Source organism: Urocitellus parryii, chromosome 4 (assembly GCF_045843805.1).
Source record: "Urocitellus parryii isolate mUroPar1 chromosome 4, mUroPar1.hap1, whole genome shotgun sequence".
Lineage (NCBI taxonomy): Eukaryota > Metazoa > Chordata > Mammalia > Rodentia > Sciuridae > Urocitellus > Urocitellus parryii.
The window spans coordinates 91,184,958-91,212,895 of NC_135534.1; the positions used below are offsets into that span (position 1 = coordinate 91,184,958).

Here is a 27,938-nt window from a genome sequence, read left to right on the forward strand (position 1 = left end):
AGTTTGGCTCTTGAGTATAACACAGAAGCAGGTGAGAAGAGTCATTTCAATGGCATGCCCAGAGAAAGTCAAAATTCCTGTTCCTGAGTTATCAGGATCACACTGGATCTTGTCCTTCCTGATAGTTAGGAGTTTTGCTTTTCTTTGAATTCTATGAACTACCCAGAATCCTTAGCCACACTTGAGTTCTATTGATTGCACTCAAAAAAAGATACAAAATGGAATAAAAGTCAAGACAGAGGGACTTAGTTCTTCTATGTTCAGAAGGCTGATGATTTCCGTATATGAGGGGAAGATTCACGGAGGAGGCAATGTATCCAAAAGGTGCCAAGCAGATGGCTCAGCCATTCTATCTGTTTATTTCCACTTCAATTCTTGCTGCCAGGGAACTCCCTCTGCTTCCCTCTCTCTGTGACCTGATTTGGCTTCACCCAGAACCTCTTATTTATGTTTTTTTTTTCACTATTTGCTACCTTAATGTCTGTGAATTCCTCAAATCTTATGTTTAAATTCCGTAGGAGAAAGTATCTGTTTGGTCAATCAAATGCCGGGCAGTACAGAACACCTGTTAGGCATAGATTTTTTGCTAGATTGTCTTAGAGGTCACTGTTCAGACAATGGATGTCTAGTCAGATACCCTGGCCAGGAGAGTGGGATCCTGTCCCAGAGCATGGTGATCCCTGTGTATATAATTTTGAGAAGAGAGCCAGGACATGGCAGGCACAAATCATGCTGGGTAAGTCATGTTAAATGTACTAGATGGGCAATGAGAAACCATTTAAGGATGTGAACAAAGACCAATTACTAGACTACTGCTTAGAAATATCAATTAGTAATTGTATAGGTAAAGGATTGTCAGCCAGCACAGGAGGCAGGGAGGACAGTGTGGAGGCTATTATAATAGACCGGATAAGAGATTATCAGCTCTTGAGCTAGGGATTAGGCACTGGGAATGGAAATAAAGAGTTGGTCAGGAAAGCATATAAAACAATTGCAGAACTTGTTGGACAGAGAAGAGGAGGAACTAGGAACTGTAAAAAATGACTCAAAGTTTTGAATTTGTGTGACAAAGTCAAAAGTTTTAATAAGGATTTTAGATTAACTTGTGAGAGGAAAAGAAGGATAAATTCTGCTTAAGACATCATTATAATTAAAAATAGAAGAGTCTTACAATTATGAGAATCAGTGGTTCTGACTATACATTTTTTTTTCTTTTTTAAAAAATTCAGTTCTGGGGATTGAACCCAAGGCCTCAGAAAACAAGGGCTCTACCACTGAGCTACATCCCCAATTCGTACTTTTAATTTTAATGTGGACACTTCTGCAAATGAAATTCTAAATGGAAGTCTAACATGTATGGCAAAATAATATTCATATTGAGATAAGATTAGTTAAGTGAGTTCCACAGCATTGTCCCCCAGGCTTCTTCCTATTACTTTCCCCTCTCTTCAAACACTTAAGGGGCACCCAAATGGCACATAGAAAAAATGTTAGAAAACAGTGCTCCATCTTTTTACAGATGAGAAAACTACTGTCTAAGAAGTGAATTGCACAAGGATACAAAGCTGGTCAATAACAGATCTGGGACTAAAACACAGGTTCCCTAATGCACGATTTATTAATGCAATGACTTCATGTGCTGGCCCTGTGCTAGGTGCTCAGACTCCAACGTGACCAAGATAACACTCTGTCTGTGTCCTCACAGAGTCTATATTCTCAGCAAGCAAGACAACAAGCTGCATTCAGAGAGTGATAAGCCCTATGAAAGAAACAGAAGGGTCAAGGAGAGAGAATATTCTGGACCGTAGCTGGGTGGGAAAGAGAGTAAAAAGGAGTCAGTGTGTAGAGATCCAGGGGAAGTGATCCTTAGGGAAGAACAGTTGCAAAGACCCTGGGGCAAGAATGAATTTGATTTTTTTGAAGAACAGAAAGGCACTGGCAGCAAATAAAGCTGAAGAGCAGTGAATAAATGAGAAGATAAGTGACAAGAGGTGAATGACATCAGAGAAGCAAAAGGAGACCTATCATGCACCTTGTTTTGTGTGACACCAAGACTTGTGAATTGAGAGGTCCAACAGCAACTGGAAATTCATAACAAGATCAGACTGGAGATAGAGGGTTAAGAGGGGAAGAGTTGTTTGAAACTCTGGAAGCACATCAGGCAGCCAAAGCAAGAGTGGAAGGAGGGGAAAAGGGGAGGTGAAGAGAGAAACTTAGGGAATATTTATGGAAAGGGGCACAGTAAATCACAGAACTAATATAACTTAAGGAAAAAACACCACGTAAGTGAGAGCTTGCAGACACCTCCAAATGAGGAAGGGTGTTGCCAGTGTCAGATGCTTTGATTCCCCATCTTTCTCCCACATCCCCCCCCAAAAAAGACATAGACATAAGAAATAAAGACCCTTGGGGGGCTTGGCAACTAGGAAAATCCAGCTGCCCAGAAGACATCTGAAATCACAGTCTCCTTAATATGATAAGGCTGAAACCAAGTTACAAGGATTTGAGGAGTGAATTATGGGTCAGAAGTAGAACTCAATGCAGTTCATAAATTATGTACTAAGGGGATAGAGAAATAAGAAAGAAATCAACAAAGAGATAAAAGTCATGACACTATCCTCAAGTCACTTAATACCTAGTAGAAGAGATAGGGAGAAGAAACCTGAGAACAGTGTAAGAGTCTATCAGAATGTATTCACCATTGATCAAACCAGAAATTTAATGTTTAATATGGCAATGATGGAACTGTTCACCATTTCTGTTGCAGCATTGACTCATTTAGAAACCTTGGCAAAATCATTGTGTCATAGAGCTTGTGTGTGATATGGAGTCCATAGTTCTGTGTCCAGGTCAGCCTTCAATTAAATTTGTCTAGGATATATTCAGATACTTCTTTGTAAAATGCATTGCTTTACATATAAGACATGATCTCAATCCCCAGTGCTTCTACAAGCTGGTGGGAAATACAAATGCTGGAAGAAAAATAAAAGCAATGTGCTTTACAAGTTCAGTAAAGGGAGAGATGGAGTCATGGAGCCTGGCATTTCAGCTGCCTAGAGAAGGTTGGATAAGCCTTTGCTAATTCTCGTGTTCAGTCATTAAAAGCAATGGAGCACAAGTGCATAACTGCAAACAGGCTAGAGGAATCCCCACTTCTCCCTCATTCAACTAAGCTTAAGGACAAGTTAGGGGACACTCAATTAATGTTTGCCCATTGACATAGGAGCAGCCTCTTGGAGTGACACTAGACTTAGGGCATATATGCCTCATCGTCTTCTTCTGGATATTACATTTACTGGATTCAGTGCTTGATGACCAAACAGATATTCCAGGGTGGTGAGTAAACTACATTTTCCATCACATGACAATAAATTCTGTGAGTGGAGCAATAATGTCTCAGTTATTTATTAAAACTATGTTTGTTTTAAAGCTCTTCTCTGTAATATGTTTATAATATACTTGGTTTTCCTTTTCCCACAAATTAGTCATTTAAAAAAAATGAAATACAAGATCCAGCTTGTTTCTAGGTATTCCAGCTGTATTTTCTTTGTCAAGTTTGTTCAGGCTTTACTATCACAAAATGATAGAACTCTGCCTAAGTTTATTGGAACAACAGCTAGGAGATTCCAATACAAAATTCGATAGGTTTTAAAGAATAGGGTGTAAAGGACTACCAAAAACTAAAGGAAATCCCAACTTATTTCTCAGTCTGGAAAATCCAAAAGATGCTTTTTCTATATAATAAATAAGCTCTAAATAGTATGTGAACTAGCTGTGCCTCTGTTCTTTCCTATCAGTATTTGCTCTGTATAATTCCTTGGGTTTAAATGTAGGAAAGTATAGGCTACATTTTTCAGAATGAGATAATTTAAACAATAATTTTAGTGATGGAATCCAAACTCCCTATTGCTCAGGGCTTACTCCTTAAGGGTCTTAGAATATGGTAGAATGTTTGTAGGAAAAAAACATGGAAAGAATGGAAGGAGGAAGAGAAGAGGAAGAAGGGAAATGGGATCTAGGAATAACTGACAACTCTCATATCAAAACATCACCTTGTGTTTACATGTGTCGAGGATACCATTTCATGTGGTCCTTCTCACAACCCTGTGAGGTAGGCAAGGCAAGTATTACCATCCTCATTTTAATGCGGAGGAATGTAAAACGCAGAGCAGTGTGGTGGCTTGCCCACTTTGAAAGTGCTAGAGCTCAAAACTGTTCTTTTTTTGTTCTTTAACATTGCTGTGCTGCACTATTGCTTTTTATTGTTGTACTGCCATGGCCAAAAGACACAAAGAAATTTTAGGTATCTCCAAAGAGGGATTTCAGTGTACATTTTGGGATCTGCAGAGGCTCAGAGACTCTAGTTTTGAGTTGTGGATTTTCTGATTCTTCTCTTTTCAGGCTAGTTGTAAGTACAGTAGTCTTGTAATGGGCTGCGCTGCAGGAAAATAGGAGTCTGTGGTCATAATGGCTCCCCTGATGAGACATCCATACATACACACTCCCCAGACAGCATATTGCAATTTTATACTGTTTGCTTTATGCCCTGTTTTGGAAAGACCCTAAGTACCTTTTCCCAAGTACCATTTGGGCACAGCCAAATTTGTAGTTAGTTGAATAGCTTCAGAGAACATAGTCTCTCTGTCTCGTATTCCAGTCCAAATCCCCTTATTTCCTCCTATTTCCCTTCCCTTTCTCCTTTGCCTTTAATTCCCAACTGCTGTTGTCCAGGCCTGTCCTACGTCAGTTCATAGCATCACATACACAAGGGTGTCTGCGTCATAAAAAGATCACAAACCTGGGAAGTTTTGTAGTCCACATAACTAGCTCTGAAGCAGAATGACTGCCAGGTTCATTCAAGGTCATGCAGAGCTGGCTGGCCCTGGCCTGTTAGTGATGATCACAGTCAGGTTTACAGAAACCACAAACCATGTGTCCACCATTCTGGTGAAGTCACTGTTCTTTGTCACAATCTTTCACTAAAGATTAAAGCTGCTCAGGGCCACGACAAAATGGGCACCTACCTGTTTGTCCTTTTCTTAGCTCAGAGATTGGGGATTCCAATAACCTATACTATACTGCCTCAGAGAGAGGCTACACAGAGAGTCGCTGTGGCTTTTTGTACTTGGCTAAGAAGGAGAAGGAGCAATCAATTCTAGGGACAAGCCATTCCTCAAACTACTACCCTTGGCCATCAATTATGTTCCTAATGGTCAGGGATTGTATTTACCTCCTCTGCCATGGGAATGTTGTTACCCTGATTTGTAAAACTACATAGACCAAATAATCTGAGATCTTGTAACTTGAATCTGCAAATCTATTCACATGATTGTCTTAAAAAAAAAAATGTCCTGGCACTTTTTATTTAAACTTCTCACTTGAATGGTTTGATTCAGTTTTAAACTTATACCTAATTTGGGCTCCTCTCTGAAGACTGTACCCACAACCTCAGTAAGCAGAATTACTCTCCTATATAAACAGTACTACTCTGCTCAGTGAATAAAGAAGCAGTGAATGAAAACCCAGAGTTCAATTTTATCCTAAGAAATCTGGATGACAGACTTATCCATGGTTTGCAGCCTCCTAAGAGTTCCAACTCTGAGAATTAATCTCCAGGGCACATACCAAGGGCTTCCTCAGCTTGAGTCAGTTTTAATTATCATGATTTCATGTTCAGTAACAGGAATTCAGGTACTATAAAACTGTGCTTCCACAGGGTGTGTTCTTTACCCCCAGGCCCAAAGCCTTAACTTTCTTTCACTAAGTGAAGGATTATCATCAATGATGGTGCCAACAAAGGGTATACTTTGAATTAGTTTCTTCCTATCGCAAAGCAGAGGGATTGGGAGTTAAAAGCATAAACTGTCACTTGCAAGGTTAGAGTAGAGGAGGGGTCAGGGAATCCTCCAGTTGATCTGAGACACTGTAATGCTGTAACCTAACGGTATGGGCATGTCAAGGTGCTGTTGGTGGAATGACCACATCCACCCTACCTGACTTTAAAACAATGGGAGAAGGCCCAGAGGATAGAGTTCTTTCAGTACTACATGAATCTTCAGATTTTATTCCATTACTGATGTAGAAATAAAGCCAGGCATATAATTGAAAAAAAAAATGACTACCTTGTGTTTCAGCTGACTGGGTCATGGCATTGTTAAATTATTCAAGCATGGGCAAAAATAGGTTTAGAAAAGAAAGGGCTAAACAACAACAATTTCTGTCCACATTCACCTGAGCATTCATTAGGATTTTAGTATCAGGTGTGTCATATCCCAGGGTACAGGGCCTACATCATGCCATGTTTCCTTTGAGAGAAATTCCAGATGATTAACTGATCTTCCTTACAACTGAGAAGCTACTGGGTCTTTTCTCTTGGCTTTGTGCTCAGGAAGCATAAGTTTGAAAATTAGCCTAAACAAGACATCTGGTAAAAAAAAAAAAAAAAAAAAAAAAAGAACTATTTCCTCAAACAAAGGTTAAACTGTATTCTATGGACAAATACTAATACATCATTTATTAGGCCCTCTTTCTCATTTTCTAAACTACCACATTCCCATGCCAATATCCATTATCAGCATGGATAGTTCAATAGTTGACCAGATGGTCTTAACAAAGGGCAGAATGTCTTCTGATGCCACCACCCATTTTTTTGCCAGAACTAAACCAAAGGAGGAAGGACTTGTTAGCTGCAAAAATACAAATGATTCATGCTTTATTCTTAGGTCTAGAGAACTCCTTCTTAGAATTTTTAAAAGAGAACTTCATATCCTCCAAAAACAAAGCAGATATACAAACATTTCAACCAAACTGAAGAGAACTGGCCCATAGGTTATAGGAATAGAGGAAATGCTTAAGAACAGTTGTAAACCTGAAAGAATGACTTCAGCAACTGATTTTTTTGGAAGGGTTTTGTGTCTGAGATTGAGTTAGATCCAACACCCCTTATCTCTATCACTCCTGGCCCATCCCTCCCACCATCTCAGGACTATGAAAGTAGTACCAATTATTTCTTGAGCACTTGATATGGACCAGGGACTTTCTAAGGACTGTATATTTCAGCATAGTGCATAGATTTGCATGTAGAATGGCTGGGTTCAAATCTCAGTTTTTCCACATACTAAGACAGGTCTCTTAATCTCTCTGTACTTGCTTCTTCAATTATAAAATGTGAACAAATGTAGAACTATCATAACAATAAATAAATACTTGTGAAGCACTTAAACAGCTTTGACACAAAGAAAAGTATGATTTTTGTTACTATTATCCTCAACCAATTTTAGAAATGGGTTTATTCTCAGAAAGGTGGCATAATCCCCTTGATGTTTCACAGCAGTCTCCCAGAAGCAGGTAAATTGATCCTGATTTTTATAGTGTTTCATTGATGATTCTTTTTCATATTGTAATATGGGCTCCATTTCTTCACTGCTGCCTCACAAGTAGTATCTACATTATCCAACCAACTCTCCTGGGGTGAAGCTCAGTGCTAGAGCATGTACTTAGCATGCACAAGGCCTTGGGTCCAATCCCCAGCAACAAAACAACTCAAAAACCAATCAATCCTCCTGAGGGTAGAGCTTTCACATTCCAAAGACTGTGAGTTTTGGGGATGCTGGTGTCTTAGTCCATTTTCAGTTGCTTTAACAAAACACCAGAGAAAGGATAATTTATAAAGACAGAGTTTGTTTGGTTCATGGTTCTAGAGGCTGAGAAGTTGAAGAGTTTGGCATAGGCATGTGCCCAGCTTCTGATGAGGGCCTTCCTGATGCATGATGAAGTGGCAGAGGGTGTCTCATGGTGACACAGAGTAAGTGAACCAGGGAGAGCTCACTTTACAACAAGGGCATTCCTATGAATCCTTTAATCTGGGAATGGATCAGTCCATTCCCAGAGTCAATTGGAAGCAGAGTCAATTGCCTGCCAAAGTCCTCACCTCTCAAATGCTATCAAGACATGAATTTAGGGAGTAAGTTTCCAACACAGGAAATTTAGGGGACACATTCAAACTGCAGGAGTCCAGTAGTGAAAAGGATGATGGAGTCAGTGATGTTGTCAAAGAGATCTAGGTTAGATTCTGAATAAAGCAAGACTAAAGGAGGCTAGTAGATTGGGGAAATTAAAGGGATCTGACTGTACCACACTGAGGATGGTCCTACTTTGCTCTCCTGAGATCACAAGTCACCATGAGTGCAGGAATGGACCACCCCATACCATAGGTGGTGACTGAGCACTGAAAACGGGGCTAGTCGGAATTGAGATGCACTGTAAGTATAGAATGAACACCAGATTTTGAAGACTTTGTATGAAAGACAGATGTAAAATAGCTCATGAATAATTTTGTAAACCTCCATTATATTGGGGATGATGGTGTTTTAGATCTAGTCAGTTAAATAAAATATATTATTAAAGTGTATTCTACCTTCTTTTTTTTACTTTTTTTTTAAAGGAGACAACTAGAAAATTTTAAATTACATATCTGATGCATGTTATCGTTCTATTAACAGGGCCACTCTAGACCATGAATCTCTGAATTTCCTGATGCTAAGGCCTAAGAGGGACTCTATTCCAGGTTCATTCTCCCAAGAGTGTAATCTTTCAGTGATGTGGTGCACAACTAGTCGTGGCAAAGCCAGGAATGGAGGGACATACAAGTCAAGGTTTCCATACTTATATGTCAGAGGTCCCTTGCCATTCAAAGCAAAAACAGAAGTAAGAAGGGGAAAAAAAGAGCTAGGAAAGGCCTCCCAAATGTTAGAGACAGACCCAGGCTTGGGTGATGTGACAGTGGTTCAGTCACAGAAGATTACATTGAGAGGTGGAACAGCAAAGGTGGTAATTGGCTTTTGTGCTGCTGATGTCCAGAGTGAGGCTATGGGGTTGGTGTTTAAATGATGTGGGGTTAGTTGACAGCTATTTTCCCACCAGAAGTCAACATGATGGCTGATAGCAAGAAAGGGAAGGGAAAGATAAGATGTTTGGAATGGACGTGGCAAAATTTACAATGGTTTTGTGCATGTCTTAGTATTTACGTCTTTACTGAAGGCAGAGACCAGCCCCCCCCCCCATCAACAGTGGGATTTAGCCTCTGGACCAAGGCAAGCATCAGAAACTCAAATCTCTAAAGTTGAGAAAAAAAGAAAGAATGTCTACTGGGCAGAGTATTTAAAAAGCTGGGACTCTAGGGAAGAAAAGAGGGGTCTAGTTCATCAGGTTGCAGCAAAAGTGGGGACTCATCTTAGAAAAAACATGGAAACCAGAACATCAAAACTAGGCTCAAGGTCAGAGTTGTCCTGACAGAGAAGATTTTATACTGAGTCCCAGACAGTTGAGCCAGAGCTCCCTCCATCTCTCCTGGCTCAGGTCAGTTAGGGTCAAGAGACCTCTGCAGAGGGGAGATACTCAGCAAAGGCCAGAGACCCTGACCTTTGAGGCCTGACCTTTGTCCAAAGTGACACAGATGCACAGACTCAGCTTCTCCCAACTCTGGGTCAAGGGCACCAAAACATTAGTGGTACCTTTACAGAAGTAGAATTAGGTGTATTTCATGCCCTTAATCAATAATAGAGGTCTGAACATATAAGGTTCTGTCCCATGGAAATCAGTATGGGAATTAACACGCCAGAGGAGGAACACTGGGTGATTGTACGGTCCAATCTCAAACATTATTCAGTGATCTTGGACAGCTCCTTTGCTTTCCTTTGGCCTCAGTTTCTTATTTGTAAGATGAAGGCATTGAAAGCAAATGGTCCAATCTGTTCCTTTGTTTTTATCTCATGTAAATGCAGGATACACAATATTGCCATATGTTCCTAGTTCCTAAATCTACCATATTGAAGACCTGGGGAAATGTTTTGAACTTAAATGTAAACACCAAGCAGAGTGTAGAATGCAGCTCTAGTAAAATAGCTCTGAGCTCTTACTTCATATTTGACTTAAGCCCACATAATTTCTCAGTGATTTTTGTTGCTAAGTACTCTACTTCCATTACCACTACTACAAAATATTTACCGGAATTTCAGTTCCACATTACCCAACTTCCTTGGTCTTTGTTTTATCTTTCTGTTATTCAAATCATAAAGCAATTTAGAGGTTTCCTGTGAAACAGGGAATACAACTTCTTAGGAAAGATCTTATATAGGATAAGGCAAGATAAGTAGATTAATAAAAGTGGGCTTGGCTGGAGGCACAGCTAGTGATGTTTCTCAGACCTCAGCTCAGGTCGAAATGATTTGAACCAAAGTTTGCTAAGAGACTGAGCCAGCACCAGCTGACACCATGTATCATATGTCCCTAGAGATAAGTAACAGCTCTGTGCATTGTTTTGGAAACAAAGTCAAAAGACCCGGGGCACTCACTGAACTGAAGTACAGGCTGGCTGAAGTATAAAACTCAAAACTCCTTTAAGATAGAATTGGAAGGGTCAGATGAACTGCTTTGCTCATGACCTGGACTGTACTTTTAGTGCCTGGTCTAAGACAGTTGTCAAGAAAAGGAATGCTTAGAAGACAAGCAAAAAAAAAGCCTATCTTTTTAGTTGCTAATTTTAAATCTTTTTGATGAAAGAAATGGAGACATAGATAAGGATGCTTTATCAATGTCTTTCCATCCAGCATAAAGCTATGAAAATGGGAATAGATATACCTTCACCTTTAAAGAACTGCAAGGAAACAGGCAGGTTTGAATCACGTGGGCCCAGTCCCACTACAACCAAGACTTGAGATTCAGAACTCTCTGGATGTTGAATACTCATAATTGTTCCTTGCCCAATTGATACGTGGTGACGCCATTGAATGATTAATTCTAGGATGAGAAATTATGGATTTTTAATAAATGTGTGTGATGGGGAAAAAATAGCACTCATGCAATTAAATTTGACCTGTTCAGATTTTCCTATATAGAAAAGAAATTTCCCTCCTCAAAGAATAATATTAAAGCATAGTTTTTTGTTTTTTTTTTTTTAATTGCTGGTCCTTCAAAACATTACATAGTTCTTAATACATCATATTTCACAATTTGATTCAAGTGGGTTATGAACTCCCAATTATACCCCATATACAGATTGCTGAATCACATCAGTTACCCTTCCATTGATTGACAAATTGCCTTTCTAGTGTCTGATGTATTCTGCTGTCTGTCCTATTCTCTACTATCCCCCCTCCCCTCCCCTCCCCTCCCCTCCCCTCCCCTTTTCTCTCTCTACCCCTTCTACTGTAAATCATTTCTTCCATTTGTATTATCTTGTCTTTGACAAGTTAGATCAAGTAGGACATTATGATTTAGTCTTTAAAAAAATGGCCCTGCTGTTGCTGTAAACTCAGTACATTTTGATTTTCTAGAGGTCATTGTTAACTGCAGGTCAGTCTGAGTAAGCAGGGAGGTCTAACCAACCCAACCAAGAAAGCCTAGATTAGCATTTCACACTCATCAGAATATCAGGCAGCTATGAAGTCCAAAAACTTAGAAAAACTAGAGATTGTGTGAGAAAGAAATTTTGGAAACTTTAAGCATCATTTTTCTCTAAACCTGACATTGTCCCCAGTGATAAATGACTATTCACCTTTTCACTTGGAAATCTAGATTTACCACCCCTGGTAATGTGAATTTTCTTCCCTCTTACTGTTGGAACAGTGCTAGTTTGGTTTCTTTGGGGGGCTGATTTCATATTTTTGTGTATTTTGTGTTTTGTGTTAAACATTGGAGTCTGTCACCCAGAGGCCCAATATGGCTCTCACATCCCAGAAACAAGGCATGTACACCACAGGTCTTGGTGGCTTGGCCTGACGCACCATCCTGACTCTGACTTCTTGTGATAAGTGACAGGGACACATACATGACTCAGAACTTGTATTCTTGAGCTCATAATGGCTGTTAAATCTTTTTGAAAGTCAATGACATAAATTCAGGAATTACACAATCAGCCATTTGGCCAAGTTCCTCATTCCAATATTAAAGAACAAAGCCTGGTTCTATGATTTAATTCAAATTTAATGTTTCAAAATTTTAAGAAAGGTGTTGCTGGTGCCACCTAGTGGGGCTATTATAATCCCACAGCTTCCTGACAAATCCTTAAACTCAAGATAACTTCTGTGACCAGGGCTTAAATTTGGTATGTAGCTATCTTTTTACAAGGTCTATTATATATGTTTTGGTGTTTTGACTCTACAATGAGGATAAGGAGTTACAGGACGATATTTTAAATCTATAATGGAAGTTCTTCAGGATAATTCCAAGGACAGAATTTGTTCTACCAATATAAAATCTTATCAGTTTCTCCTATTTCAAATACATTCTGGCTATTGTTAAACATTGAGAAAACCTTCAAACTTTTAATTCTCATTAGATTATGAAGATGACATTATTAGTGTTATTCAATTTGAGTCTAGCACATTTGCCCAGTATATTAGTTCTGAGGATATAGTATTATGTCTCATAAAATGTTCATTTGGCCTTTTCTCATCCCATTTAAGAACATCTGTGAGAATAGCCTTTCTGGTTTTTACCTGTTAGTTATTTCACAGAAGATTCTATTAGGATACTCTGCTTAACTTACAAGGTGCTCTTTTTAAAAAACCACAACAGCCCCCAGTGGTAAACTCCAAATAGATATTGATCATTTTTTGAATTTTATGATTGGCCACAGTGGAATAACACTGATCCAGGTAACTCTAGTCATATTGAGAATTTGGAATTGAGATTGGGGGTCAAGAAAGTATCCTGATTTTATATATTTATATCTGTATCTATGTCACTCTTTATCATAAGGATATCTCTAAGAGTGACAGCAAATGATAAATCAGATAAGGAAAAGTTTTCTGAAAACATCTTTCTAAAATAAGAGAAAAATAAAGTACAATGGTGAATCTTGGTTGTCAACTTGACTGGATTGAGAGACACCTGTAAGATTGGTAAAGCACACTGCTGGGTGTGTCTGTGAGAGTGTCTCCAGAGATGATTGGCATATGGGTCAGCAGACTGAGTAGGAAAATGGCCCTGCAGGTGGACAGCACCATCCTATAGTGAGGGGGCCTGGATGGAACAATAAGGGGAAGAAGGGGATGCTGCATATGCACATATTATCGGCTTTTCGTGAGGGTGTGTGTTTCTGCTGCTGCCATCATCCATAAACATTGGACTCCATAATTCTCACCTTTGAATGTGGACTTGCACCTGCAACTCTCCAGATGGCCTCCAGGCCTTCAGCCTCGGACTGGGGTTGCGTCATTTGTTCTTCTTGATCTGAGGCTTCCAGCTTCTTGAACTGAGCTACTGGTTTCTCCAATTGTCAAGCCTGCAGATAGCCATTGTGGGGCCTGAGGGACCTGAAGGACTTTCTAAAACACAGATTGTTTGATTCCAAACCAGAGTTCCTCATCTAGCTGTTCATGACACAGAATGTTCATCTCTGACAAGTGCCTGGATGATGCTGATGCACTGGCCTTCAGAACACATTTTGAGAAGAATTTTGCTGAAGGAGCCTTTCCTCTACAGGAGGAAACTGGAAATCATCCTCCCAAAGTTTCCCTGAGAGGTATGTTATCTGCCTGAGACTAGGGCCAAAGACAGTGAGTGGCCTTATACAACACCAGGAAAATTCACTGGGTTCTATATCAGAGAAGACATTCGGCATTTGTTTTTTGGGGATTGGCTACCTTCACTTAGCATAATCTTCTCTAATGCCATCCATTTCCCTGCAAATGCCATGATCTTACTCTTTTTTATTGCTGAGTAATATTCCATTGTGTATAAATGCCACATTTTTTTAATCTATTCATCCACTGAAGGTCATCTAGTTTGGCTCCACAGTTTAGCTATTGTGAATTGTGCTGCTATAAACATTGATGTGGCTGTGTCCCTGTAATATGCTGTTTTTAGGTCCTTTGAGTATAGTCTGAGAAGAGGAATAGCTGGGTCAAATGGTGGTTCCATTCCCAGTTTTCCAAGGAATATCCATACTGCTTTCCAAATTGGCTGCACCAATTTGCAGTCCCACCAGCAGTGTATGAATGTACCTTTTCCCCCACATCCTCGCCAAAACTTGTTGTTGTTTGTCTTCATAATGGCTGCCACTCTTACTGGAGTGAGGTGGTATCTTAGAGTAGTTATAATTTGCATTTATCTGATTGCTAGAGATGGGCTTGGGAGGGAGAGCAAGGGAGGAAGATTACCTCTAGATAGGGAATAGGGGTGGGAGGGAAAGGGAGGAAGAAGGGGATTAGCATGGATGGTGAAAGGAGACCCTCATCATTATACAACATACGTGTATGAAGATGTGAATTTGGTGTCAACATACCTTATATATAATCAGAGATATGATAAATATGGTATAATGGTGAAGTAAGAATTGTAATGCAACAACAAATAAATAAATAAATAAATTTTTAAAAAGAAAAGAAAATTCACTGAGTTCTAGATCAAGAGAACAGCTTTTACCAGGAAAGGATCTCCCGACACTCTTACAGAGACAGGGGCACAACCATGTTTCAGATCCATACACTCAAAAATAGTTAATGTTTCCATCAACTGACTCAGTTATCAGGAACTAGACTTACACATCCTGCCTAGAAGGACCCATGCTATTTTTATTTGAACTAACAGGCTTTAAAGTCAATATGTTTTTATCCCTTTACTTGTCAGAGATTCATTGATTTATATTTGGCATTGCGACTGACTTGAAGGATAGGATAAACATGGTTGTAGTAGGTGCTTTCTTGGTATAATTTACCAATTCACACTCTGCCAAAATCATCATGAAGCACCCCTATAATTCCTTACTAGGCTCCAAGAAATCCATTCCAGTCAGGAGCTCTGGGCCCTGAGCCCTTCCCTGATTGCCTTCACCTGGCCCAGTTAACTTCTCACTTTTTACATTAGCTCAGGAACCTCTTCTTTGCGAAACCTTTCCTGAACCACCTCCTTTGCCCTTGACCCCCATGCCCCATAAATACAATAAAGTCCCTCTTGTTAGAGGCACTCAGAATACCATGTTTCTATTCTTTTTGGCACCTACCACAGTTTAAACACATACTTATTTCATTAATATTTGTGCTTCCAACTAGACTGAGTTCCCAAAAAAGTAAGGAGGTTTTGTTCTTCATTATTTCCTCAACTTCTACTTAAATTCCTGACACAGGACAGGGGGACAGGCGCCCAGTTGATTTTGGGGGGGTGGGGGGAGGGGCAAGGCACTGCAGATTGAAAACAGGGGAGCTTTACCACTGAGCTACATCTCCAACCTTTTGCAACACTGCACCCAGCTTCCAAACTTTGTGGGGTTTTTTTTGGTGCTACTCAGTATTGGATATAGGGCCTCGTGCATGCTAGGCAAGTATTCTGTCCCTGAGCTATATCCCTAGTCCTCCATTTGATTTTTGTTAGATGGACTGGTGGATGGATGGATGGATGGATGGATGGATGGATGGATGGATGCATGGATGGATAGACTATGTTATACCCTAACAGCAAAACTTAGAAATCAATAATTCTGTTACATTTTCAGGGAAAATGAAAAGTATGCAGATTATTTTTGAGGTACACCATAAAGAAGACATCAGCAATTCATTCTTCCCCCATAGTGAGTGCTCCCTGCTCCCCAACAGAGCACCTGACTTACTGAATTGGTCGTCTTGCAGTTTTGTCTTCACAGTGATGTAAAAGCTTTTCGGGGAGTACAAATCAAGGTTTTGTTTTGTTTTGTTTTGCTAGTGAATGACACTTAACAGAAATGTATTAAATGTTTGCAAATGGGAAAAACTTAGGAAAACAGAAGGGACTTGAATTTCCCAAGGGGGACCTGGGTTCTCTTGCCTGCCTCCAGAGTTTCCTGCCTCTCCATATTTCCCCAAATTCACCACAGCTTTCAATCCTCTCCTTTTACAGATAAGAAAGGTAAGGCCCATGGAGATGAAATAACCTGTATAAAGTCACAGGGCAGAATTCAAGGCAGAGCGAGAAGTAGAACTCAATCTTCCTAACTCCAGCTCTTTCCACTTAGTTGCCAAATACTGTCAGCAAGGAGGATACTGAGGAATTGTCTGCTTCATCAAGGGAGGATGGCCCAGAAGGAATGGTCTCATCAGCACCGTGCTGACCAAACTCAATCAGAACTTTGACATAGCCCAGTACAATTAATTTTAAATTTAAATTCTGAGAGGGTGGGGAGAGTAAACTGCATTCACCAAGAAATATTGATAATAAATTATTTTGTGAGGAAAGCTTAAAATTATACTTAAAAATAAAATATACCATATAAAAATGTCTGTTGAAAATATCTTTTTATTAGAAACAACATTAACACATTATAATACATTGTGCAAATATATATTTCATTTTTTTGCCTGAGTTTTTATGAACAAGATTTCTCAGCACAATAGTTCTTCCTCTGGGGGCCACTCATGTATTCAGCAAGTGCTCAGTGCCCTGCCAAGTGCTGAAGAATTGGGGAAAAAAAAAAAAGCAGAGAAAAACAACACAGTCCCATATCTCAAGAGGATCAGAGTCTAGTACACTATTTTCCTTATTTTGGATGTCTCTGTTTTAACATAAATACTTCCAATTTGTAAGATATATTTTATTCCTTGCTAGTTAAGTCTTTAGAAAATAGCCTATATGTCCAAGGTAAACTGGACAATTAAAATAATTAGTTAAAATATGATCGAAACATAAATTTGAGTCTTAAATAATCAAGTGATTTATGGAAACGTAATGCTATCACCTAAATTATTTTGATAACAGTTTTAATTTTTTACTTTGTGACTTTGCAAAGCCCCAAAATGTTTTAATAAAAAGAGAGACCTTCTTTCTTGATCTTCTATCAACACACAGAGGAATATTTGTCTTATCTGAAAGTAATCCATTGCCAAAAGCGAAAATTAAACAAAATCCAAAGCTGCATCTATGGTCCCCTTATTAGTCTTTGTCTCCTTTCTTTAGTAACTTTGATATTTTCTTAATGTTTGTATAAAGAGGGACATGTACATATGAATATTCTCAGTGTAAAACCCAAATTATCTCTTTGGAAAGTTGTCTACAAGTCTATTACTGGCATTCCCCTTTATTTCTATGATACACTTCTCAAAATGTTCATGTTTATACTATTTTGTACATTTTAATAAAGATGATTCATAATTATATGTGATTTACTTTATAATCTCAGTGACACACCCTATTCCCACTTTTGGTGTGGGAAATACCATCAACTGTTGCTGCTATAGAGCCCACAGGAATCAGGTGATCCTTGGAGGTACTCGACTTCATTACTTCAAAATTCTTCAATGTGGTTCCAGCCACGCATAGTCATATAGATAATAAATGCTCAAAGATAACTTATGAAAGCTTGTTCTCAGAACAAAGCTGTCCTCCCTTGCCCCACATTTCTGGAAGTATTATCCCAAGTGATCTCCAGGATTTAAATAACAATGTTTAAAGACACTTAACACCACAGTAATGAATTTGCTGGCATGACACGAACAATACGGTTACTCCAGATGCTATATTCAAACTGTATGGGTCCATTGAAAAAATAAATATAACCTACAAGAAAAAGACCATAAGGAAAATTTCAAAGTTTGAAAATAAAAAGGTTTTACTACAGTTAATCATAAATATCCAATCTGTTAGAGTTGAATTATCTTTAACATTGCAATTTTTATCTTTTTAAATCCTACTAACATTTTAATGTCTTGCTTGTAAGTTTAAAAGGGATAAATGTTCTCAGGTCTTCTAAAATACCACCTAGAATTCATTGTCTTACCATGAATTCCAATTTCAATGCTAGAAATACTTATATTAGTTATTTGTTGTAAGTTAGGGACAATATTTCCTTTCATAATTAAAGCAAAAAGTCATATAAATTATTGGTTGTTATGAGCTTTTATATATAAATTACCCCCACTCCATTCCTAGTTTAAATTCTGGCAACATCCTTTCCATCTTGGCATTTTTACATATAATTTAAGGTAATATATAGGGTTTGGCATGTCTTTTTTACAGAATTAGCAATAATTAAAATTTTCATTTTTTTCTAAGCAACTTATTTTTTTGTTTGTGCTCTGTGTAAATAGTCACTCAAGAATAATCAATGACTTAACTGCCATATATTTAATAGCACATCTAAGTCCTATATTAAAAGCCTTCGTAAAGAAAAGAGTTTTAAGGAGCTGTAGAAGCTCTTGTTGAAGTTTAATGCAATGTAATAATTACCATTTTTCTCATATACAGCATCCACTTTATCGCCAATTCCTGGGAATTCCTCCTCTATCAGTCTGGGATAGTCTTTGTCCATGATATGATTAGTATCATCATATCTATTTAATAAGAAAAAGAAATTCTTAAGTAAGTTCTAGTTCTTAAAAATGATTTAAGCCCATTGAAGGGGTGTAAACCTGCAATCCCAGCTACTTGGGAGACTGAAGCAGGAGGATCTCAAGTTCAAGGCCAGCCTGGGCAACAGAGGGAGAACCCACCTCAAAACAAAACAATTTTAGATATAATACAATGGATTCAATGGTACCTTTCAGAATGGACAAGTTTTAAAATATCTGATAGTTTCTTTTTAATTAGTAATGAATGCTTGATGAGTATTTGTTGACCTTTTAAAGGTCATCTTTGTAAGGACAATTACAAGCTTATTTCCACTTTACAAATTTTGTACCTGTTATAAAAGCATGTCATTAGGATGGCATTCTTAGAATGAAAAAATATATTTCACTGAATAAATATATGCATTGAATAATTGTCTATTGATCTTCTACTATGTGTAAAATAACTTGCTAAGTACAGTAATGGATATAAAAATATTTAAGGTTTAAATTCAGCACTAAAATGTTATAAGGGCTTATGGTAGTAAAGATTGAAAGGAGAGAATAGGTTTTCCCATGCATAACTGTATATTCTACATTTCTTCTTCCCTGTCACCACCACACCCTGGCCAACCGAATACATTCTGAAATTAACCTTAAAAAAAAGTATCCTTTAAGGTGCTATTGTTACTGATGGGAGCCTTTTATATCCTTGAAGTATATCCTAATAGGTAAATGGTAAGAATCCCTGACCCATCAAGAAAGCTTAGACATATGACATATACACACAATTACAGCATCAGGCTCGTGTGTGTGTGTGTGTGTGTGTGTGTGTGTGTGTGTGTGTTACTGGGGTTGGAACCCATGGCTTTGCTACATTAAGCAATGCTCTGCCTCTAAGCTGCATCCCCAGCTCAACACCAGGCATTATAAGGTAAGCATTATAAGGTAAGTAAGTTAAGCACCATAAGAGAGTAAACAGAAAATGTCATGACTGTACAGAAAAGGGGGAGATAACCTCTGAGTGGGGTGTTCAAAAATTCTGTAGACAAAATAATACTTCAAATATTTCAGATAGTTAGAGTTTTAAGAGGGAGAGATGAAAGGAAGAAAATTATGTAAGAGAAGTTGAGGGGGATATAAAAGCACAGTATGTTTGAGATCTGATAAGCAATTCATCCTGACTGAACCATAGAGTTCTTCCAGAGTGTAGGAAATGGAAAGTTGTGCCAGAGAGAAGCTGTCAGTAATTTTTAGAGAGGTACAAATTTAATTATCAGAAAAAAAATAATTCAAAAGACAAAGATGATACACACAGGAAGATGTATATAGCGTATAGTTGTGCATGTGTGTGTGTGTGCCTGTGAGTATGTAGAAATAGAATAAAGCATCCATTCTAAACATTTTGAGTGTGGTGTTCCTTGATATATTGTCATTCCCCATTGTAGAAATGGATCTGGGCTCCTAAATGTTGCTCAGTGCTGCCTGAACCTTTAAATATGTTTTAAATATTCCAGTTCCATTTTCCCTTCAGAAATTTGACTGTACAAACTATGGGCCCATCAGCTTACTGGTCACCCTTTCTAGTGGATCAGCTGATTCTACAAACATGGAGCCTTTTCTCAACTAATCATTACCTGTACCCATTCTGGTGTCCTCTCTAACCCCTGAAAATAGAACCACTTATAAATTAGGAGGTGGTGACAAGAAAGAGAGTCCAGATAAAAGATTAAAAATAATAAAGGTACCAAAGTAAAAGTAGCAGTTTGCCATATTTGAGGCATAATAAATGGCTAAGAAAGAAAAGATCGGTTGGGATGTGGCTCAAGTGGTAGCGCGCTCGCCTGGCATGCGTGCGGCTTGGGTTCGATCCTCAGCACCACATACAAACAAAGATGTTGTGTCCACCGAGAACTAAAAAATAAATATTAAAAAAAAATTCTCTCTCTCTCTCTCTCTCTCTCTCTCTCTCTCTCTCTCTCTCTCTCTCCTTAAAAAAAATAAGAAAAAGAAAAGAAAGAAAGAAAAGAGCGGTTGAGAAGAGGTAGGTAGAGTGTGTGTATTTAAGAGAGATTAAGATTTTAAACATGTCTGGAGCCCATGCAGGAGCTTACATGGAACAGAAAGAAATGAGTGAATGGTATGAAATTTAAAATAATATGGTAAGATAATAACTTAGAGTAGTGGCAGATGTTTGAGGCTTGCTTTGTACCCATTACACAAGATGGGACAGTGCATATTGTTGTCTTACCTCCAGACCTGGTTTCCTGAGAAGAAGAGGGTCTTGCCCGTGTTCTCAAAATGAACAGCAGCACTTATCTTCTTAACCTCTTTTGGAAAACCCAGTTCAGATATTTTTCTGGGATAACCTTCCAGAATGTCATAACCATTAAGAGCCCAAAATTTTCTACCTAGAAGAAGTGAAAAAAATAGTTTTAGTGTAAAGAAAATCTATTTGGACTCACACGTGTGGATATTTACTTAAAAAAATACTATATTTCAGAAATAAAATATTCAGTGTTCATGGTCACAGTGTTTATGAAACATAGAGATATAAGCATTATTCCAATAAAAATTAGTGTTTAAGACCCTAACTTCCTAGTTCTGAATATAGCCAACCAGATATCAAAATTAATTTGGCAATTTATTACCTCTGAATATTGTTTAGAGATGGGTAAAAAATTCTTGTTTGACTATACAGCACAATAGTAAATTGAAAATACATATTTTATACCAGTTAGAAAGTGATTTCTTTCTCTAAAAAGTAACTTCATTATTACATTAGTTATAGTAGTCAAATAATAAAAAATAATGTGAGTAGAATTTAGATAAACATAGCATTAAATTGTGGTCATGAAGACAGAATAGCAATTTGGAAATTTTTCATGATTTTATATCAACAGAATAAGTAGAATTTAAACCCGTACCTATGCTTTGAAACCAAATATGTAAACAATATGTATTAAATATGGTGAAGGACTAGAAAAGAAAGTGAGTACATAATAAAATGAACTTGTTTACAGAAAGGGGAATTATAGTTAACATTTTTTCACTTTTTCAAAATGTACAATGTTATGGTTTTTCAGTAAGCAATATATAGAGATTTTTTTTTCAGTGCTAATGATGGAAGCCTCAGCAAGAGATCTACCACTGAGCCACCTCTCCAGCCCCCAGTAAGCAACTTTTAAGAGAAACCAAGAGAAAAAAAAATTGAAATTAAGGATATGATGCAAATAGATACGATAGCTAATAAGACAGAACTCTTGCATATCAAATTTAGGGATATTTGGTAGAATGGTCAGGTGGTTTTTGGTTTTCATCTGATCTTTAATTTAGGTGTATTTCTGGTAGTGATCATTTTAGTAAGTCTCAGGTCTATCACTGTCTCCCCTGGTCATGTGGAAGGCCTCATCTTGGATGGCTTACCTCGGAAGATGAATATAAGGTCGTGAGAAGGATGTTCATATGCAGCATCAACACGATTGGGAAGTTCTGGCCAAAATGATTTTGTCAAAAACAGCTCTGCATCAACCTGCTGAGGGTGCAGGCGCCAAAAGAATCTAGCACAAGAATAGAAAGACATAATTTTCTATCATATTTTAAGTGCAATATTTCTATCCTGCAAGCCACCTCTCTCCACATCAACACAATTAACACAACTGTCCCCTAGCACCTGTGAAGGGGAAAAAGTTTCATATTCCTTTAAGGGTAGTTTTAAGTTTTGGTTATCCTAATGCTAACCTAAGGTATTCAAGTTTAAAATGTCACAGAGCTTTAGTGAAAGCTCTGAGTCTTTTGTGGGTTGACAAGGTGCTTTTTTCTTGTTTTGTAAATCTTGCAAGTGGCAAGCAATATACCAGGCACTGTATTGGGCTCTAGGGAAAAAAAAAAAAACATGAATACAGAAGCTATGTCTTCCATGTAATTTCATGTAGTTTTCACATTATCTCACTGATAATGTGAGAAAGCACCAGAGCACAATGTAATTAGAGTTGTATGAAAGGTGGTGGGAATGCTATTGGATCAAAATGAGGGGGGCAGCTAATGGATTAGTGAACAGATAAACAAATGAGCATCATACAACAATTTAGAAATTTAAAATTAACATTTCAATGTTAATACCTATAAGTTTAGGTTGCAAAGCATTCCCCCCTCTCAAATTCCAGCCTAGGTATCTGAAATCAAAGTCTTTCCATGCCAAAAGGAATTCTTATGGACAATAATGAGTAACATTTTACTAATTCAGTAATTACTCTCAGTATCTATTTTTCAAATAAATTGGATTACTTACTTTACTTTGTTGTCTTTATAAGAAAGATAACCAAAGATGTAAAAGAAGCTGCTCAATGCTAACATTATCCATTGGAAAGGAAAGTGTCTATTCATCAGTCATTTATTGGATCTGCAACATGTAAATAAACTGCCCAAAAGTCTATTCTTTTCCCTGTTAGAATCTAGATGTTTGACTGGATGTTTTGGCAGTTTGCAAACATGGACATGCAAATGTTTGTCACCTACAGATTTGATGAAAGACTCTCAAGAGTACCTGTCTTTAAAGATCATTGTTTCTCCTCGGAGACTGGTAATGGCATCAAGGGTTAAGGAGGGGTCACATTTGTCTGGTGTTTTGGGATGTTTAGGGTTAGGATCTTCATCTCCTGGACCTGCAGTTGTGAAATAAATGGGAGAAGTTACCAGTATGACCCCTCCTGGTGACCTGAGTCACAGCACAACAGGCTGATCCTGCTTATGGAGAACAAGAATGGATTCCCTCCAAGGAGGGCAGTAAGTCCTGAAGCTCCTACATAATGGTAATCCTACCTCCTTTCTCCAGGGTTACCAAGGTCTTGCAGGGGGACTACCTCTCTGCTTTCATCCTTCAACAAACCTTCAGACTCTGCTGAACTACAAATTAATTTTTTTATCTGATAGATATGAGAAAAAAGCAAAAGACTGAGAAAAATTCCTCCATACTTTGTATCACCAATTGACAAACTGTTTTTGAGAAACATATTTCTCTTGAAGCCATTTCTGATGGCATGCTATGCCTGTGATAGCCCTCAAAGAGGCTCCTTCTCCTGACTATTTTTTCAACTGTCAATATCAGCTTATGTTACATCACCAGTTTGCCACAGTGCATTGCATCTCAGTGACAAGCCAGCCTGCAGCAAGTCTGATGTGATTTGCATATGGTTATAACTCTTCCACCAGTTCACACAGTAGTGCACAGCAGTAACCCTACAGTGTTTTATCTAATTTTATTACCAGTCCCTTATTCACAATATAGTAGAAATAAAAATTGCAAAATAAAATGGAAAATTCCATTGGCCACCTTCAAGTTCTTGCCTTTGCTTACACTAACTATAATAGTGAATTTAAATCTGGGGTGGGGAGGAATTATGGATTGAGGAGACGTGAGCAAGTTTTCTGAGCTCTTTGCTCCAGATATGTTTACACTAATGACTGCATGGTGGTTTTCATTCTATTTATGGCAGGTAATCTATAAATAAATGTTTTGGTTAAGATTTAAATGTTTTGTAAATATTATGGAAAAATTGGAAGAATAAAAGGAGGGATTTTTTCATTGTCATTGTAATTGTTGGTTAAAAACTACTGAAGTTCACAAGAGTGATTTCTACTATGGCAATTAGACTAGTTGAAAGAATACCAAGAATTTATAACTGCTGTCACCATCAACTGTGTTACTATAGGTGTACTAAACTCTAACAGGCTTAATTGCTTCATTGGTTAAATGGGAAATAAAATATTTTCCTTTTTCATGGTAGAGGTATTTTGAGGGTATCTAATGTATCTGACAATGTATAAAATACAAATACAGAAATTATATTATGCAAAAAAAGCATACAGAATGGAATATTTTCTCCTTGGACAATTTAGAAAGAAAAAATGCATGCATCTATTCTACTTATGTAACTAATTTTATAACTGATTCTATTCTGTTTTTATAGCTGATAAATTAAGTCACCATAGAGAGACTGGATTCCTTGTACATCATCATCAGGAAGCATGAAATGGCTTTTTCCAGTGTAGGTGTAGATGGGAAACATGAGGGCTCCTGGGTCCTTGGAGTGGTCAAGACCTAAGGAGTGACCAAACTCATGGGCAGCTACAAGAAACAAGTTATAGCCTGTAAGAAAACAAAGAAACAGTGAGAAAAAAAGGAATTTCAGTCAATGAAAGAAATATTTTTTCCATCTTATTTTTCTCTTTCTTCATTTCTTGTTCTCTTTTAAAAATTAATATTCAGTGGCTTGAAGAAAAATTCAAAGTATTGATATAATCTTTATTAATAATTTATGGTTCTCTTTGATTATAGTTGCCTACATAATTAATCAGTTACCTACAGCAATATCAACAGATTGCTCTCATATACTTATTAGTCAATAAGGATTTACTGTGAATACAATAGGAATCCTGATATGCTATTTTTATTCTTAGGCCAAGGGAGGAAAGTGGACAGAAATCACCTTAAATTAGAAGTAGGGAAATCACATGGAGCCTTGCCTAGCTTATATGCAGTCTAGGACAGCATCCAAACAGGAGGCAGCATCCAAGAGATAATGACAAAGTATAGAGAACATATCAACTAGGGTCTCTGGATATACACTTGGGAACAAATTCCAACCAAATGATCCTTTCCAGAATTTTTCTAGACTATAGAGTTTATAATACCAGAAACTATGTGTGACTGAGCATTTCCCCTGTACTCTCGAATACGAGTATGTCACTGTTGTCATGGTTTCCTCTAGACATTCTTTTTATCAATTTTTAGCTTCCTAATATTGATACTTTAGATAGGGGAAAAGAAGGATAATAAAACATTAAAAGAAAAATAATACGTGTAAGGCAATAGGGATATTTACTTCTGCTTAGAATACATGAAAGCTGGAGCCAGTGGCTTCAGTTCTACCTTAAATACCCTGTTATCTTAGCCTGTACATGAAGAGACTGAACTAAGTTAGTAAATTCTGCACATACACATACAGAGGTCACATGATCTAAATAAGTAGTTCTTTACTAAAGTGACCAGTAATGCATACCTTTCTTGGCCTTCAACTGAAAACTTATTCCAGATTTATTTTTGGAAGTTTTCATTTATTTCAGTTATATATGTTTCAAATGCAGAACTTATATAGGAAACTAAATCTGAGTCTTACTGTAACTCTGTCTTAACACTAGTTAGTGTTGTTCTTTCTTCCCAAGGTCATTCTCGCCTATGAAAGACTCAAACATGTGAATTAGTGAATTTTCACTCTTTCCTTTAGAGGCATTGGTATTGAGACACTGATCTTTTAAGGCCCAGTTTTACTTGGGAAAAATAATCCTTTATATTTCAATGAAAAATAAAAATCAGCTGTCTATAAAGATTGCCTCTATTTGCCCTAAATTAGAATCTCTCTAGTTCCAAAATTAAACTCTCTTTGAAAAATTCTGTGATTTTTCTTCCTAAATTTGCATTGTAATTAATTTGAGCTTTGAAGATTCAATAACTAAATAAATGCATTCCACAATCCGTTCATTTTCCTCTTGTAAATACATCCTTCATCTTATCTGTCTCAGTGCATTTAAATACATTATCTTGATTTCTCAAAGCAGTGTTTATAAAATGAGTGCTGTAGGCAAATCTGAAGCAAGTAACTCATGCAATAAGGAATAGAAAGTTGTCTGAACTCATGTCATTAATATTTCTACAAAGGAAAAAAATCTATTTCAATTCCCATGCAATTCAGTTATGACCCATAGATGGAGTCCTAATGACTTTTAGATATAAATTTTCGTAAACTATACTTCTTCAACATGCAAAAAAGGGACCCCACAGTAAAATTTCCTTTGCTGACAGAGAAGACATTTTAGTCAGACTTCTAAGTTAGTATCCCTCAAATCAGGATGATAAAGTAATACATTTTATCCATTTTTTCACATTCACAATTTATTTGTAGAAATGTCTCTTGTAGAGACACTAACAAGAATAAGATTGTTTTTATTCATTTACTTTAGAAAATATAATCAAATGCTAAATACAATTTATTTTATGCTTCTTCACTCTGTAGGAATATGTTCACTGTGTAATCTAATACATTAATTCATCTGTATAAAAAACATTACCTTTAGAACTACTGGTCCAGTCTTCATCATCATCAAAATGGGCATCTCCTCCATAGTTTGGTCCAGGAGGAAAAGCATGAGCCAGCAGACCAGAGGGTCCATCAAATGGGTAGAAGTCTCCATGCTCTACAAACAGAAGGGAGAGTCAGAATCTGAGCATGCCCAGTAGAACCTAGCACAGGTGCTTGCTCAACTTTTGTTAAATGCTATAAACTTAATGAATGACTAGAAGAAGGAATAAAAATAGAACCGATTAAGGATTAGAACATAAAAACATTTCAGAAATGATTCTGCCTCATTACCTTTAGTTCCAAAAGAGATCATGATGTCTGCTGTGCCATCATGGAGTCTGGTAAAATTCAAAGGTGTCACATCGGACCACACTTTGAAGGCTTTTTTAAATGCCTTCTCCACTTCAGAATGAGTCATATCAGGGGTATAATTCACAATTCTATTCAACAGAGAAAGCTTCAATTAAATTTTGGAAAGTTAGAGTTATTTTACAATACACTTTCTTGGAACATTGCTTTTCAACTGAAATGCCATGTCTTTTTTAAAAGTTCTACTATAGGTAGAATTTATTAGTTATGGTGATATCCAAGGATAAAAAGTTAAGAATTCAATTAGATATTTGAGCATCTCCATATGTTTGACCATGTGGCTTCTTAAAGTATTCAGACATATAATAGAACTTATTTTGCATGCTAAAAGTTTGGAATTATATCAATATAGCCAATTTAAATAAAATAACTCTGTAAAACTTCTAACAAGAGTGGAACCCTTTTATCTTTAGCTCTATGATAATAAATGCGACTGATGTCCTATTTTGCAAGTTTTATTGAATCTATTTTTACTTTTATTTTGGTTTTGAGATGTTCCCTGAAAAGTAATGTTGGATTATAACATTACAATTATTGATGTTATGAGACATTCCCAGCAGCAGTCTTAAAACCATTTCTAGACCTACTTAACTTCCAATTAAATATTTAAGGTCGACTTAATATTAGACATTTACTAACAGAAGAAAAAACTAGCAAATATCAAGGAAATGTAGTCTGTCATTTACCTGTAGGTTAAATTCGTTTGGGACCATTTGAGAGTCCGAGGGAAAACATTGTATTCGCCCACATCAGGGACCCCGCATCTTGGTTTTTTCATGATATCTAAGGTGCTATCGTCCAGTTTGCCCGTCACCTCTAAGCCGAAGAAAGACTGCATTTCTCGGAGCCTGTCCACCATGGAGCTTGCTGCATTCTTCTTCAGGATTCCCGCAAGATTTGAAGGATGGTAATAAGATTTCAAGTAGTGCTGAAAAAAGAGACCCAAATAAGCTGGTTTTAAAAGGAGAAGGAATTGAAGAGCTGGGCTACATCCTCAGGATGGGTAAGTTACTCTACCTCTGCAAACTGGAGGTCTTCCTCAGACAAGTCTTCATCATCATCACCACTGGGGAGGGGCAGGGCCCGACAGTGAGTCCAGCTCAAGAGGAGGAAGGCAGCCAGGACACCTGGGTGCATC

The 27,938-nt window shown here is 37.5% G+C and overlaps 1 protein-coding gene across 1 annotated transcript; it reads right to left on the minus strand.

Annotated features, from left to right (window-relative positions):
- Positions 1 to 17,425: 17,425 nt before the first annotated feature.
- On the minus strand, positions 17,426 to 27,937 carry Mmp13 (matrix metallopeptidase 13). The gene is made up of 10 exons (XM_026392481.2): positions 27,818 to 27,937; positions 27,487 to 27,728; positions 26,723 to 26,871; positions 26,421 to 26,546; positions 24,280 to 24,441; positions 22,840 to 22,957; positions 21,720 to 21,853; positions 20,545 to 20,704; positions 18,196 to 18,299; positions 17,426 to 17,526 (listed from the first exon to the last, which is right to left on the minus strand). The coding sequence occupies exons 1-10, from the start codon at positions 27,935 to 27,937 to the stop codon at positions 17,426 to 17,428; spliced, it is 1,416 nt and encodes a 471-aa protein (XP_026248266.1).
- Position 27,938: the final 1 nt, after the last annotated feature.

Bases quoted from the DNA above. Each gene is read 5' to 3' on its own strand.
- Mmp13 (XM_026392481.2), bottom strand. From the start codon at position 27,937: ATGCACCCAGGTGTCCTGGCTGCCTTCCTCCTCTTGAGCTGGACTCAC. The intron at 27,729-27,817 runs GTAGAGTAACTT...CTCTTTTTTCAG, and splicing joins AAGACCTCCAGTTTGCAGAG to CACTACTTGAAATCTTATTA. The intron at 20,705-21,719 runs GTAAGCCATCCA...CACTTCTTCTAG, and splicing joins CCTTATATTCATCTTCCGAG to GTAGAAAATTTTGGGCTCTT.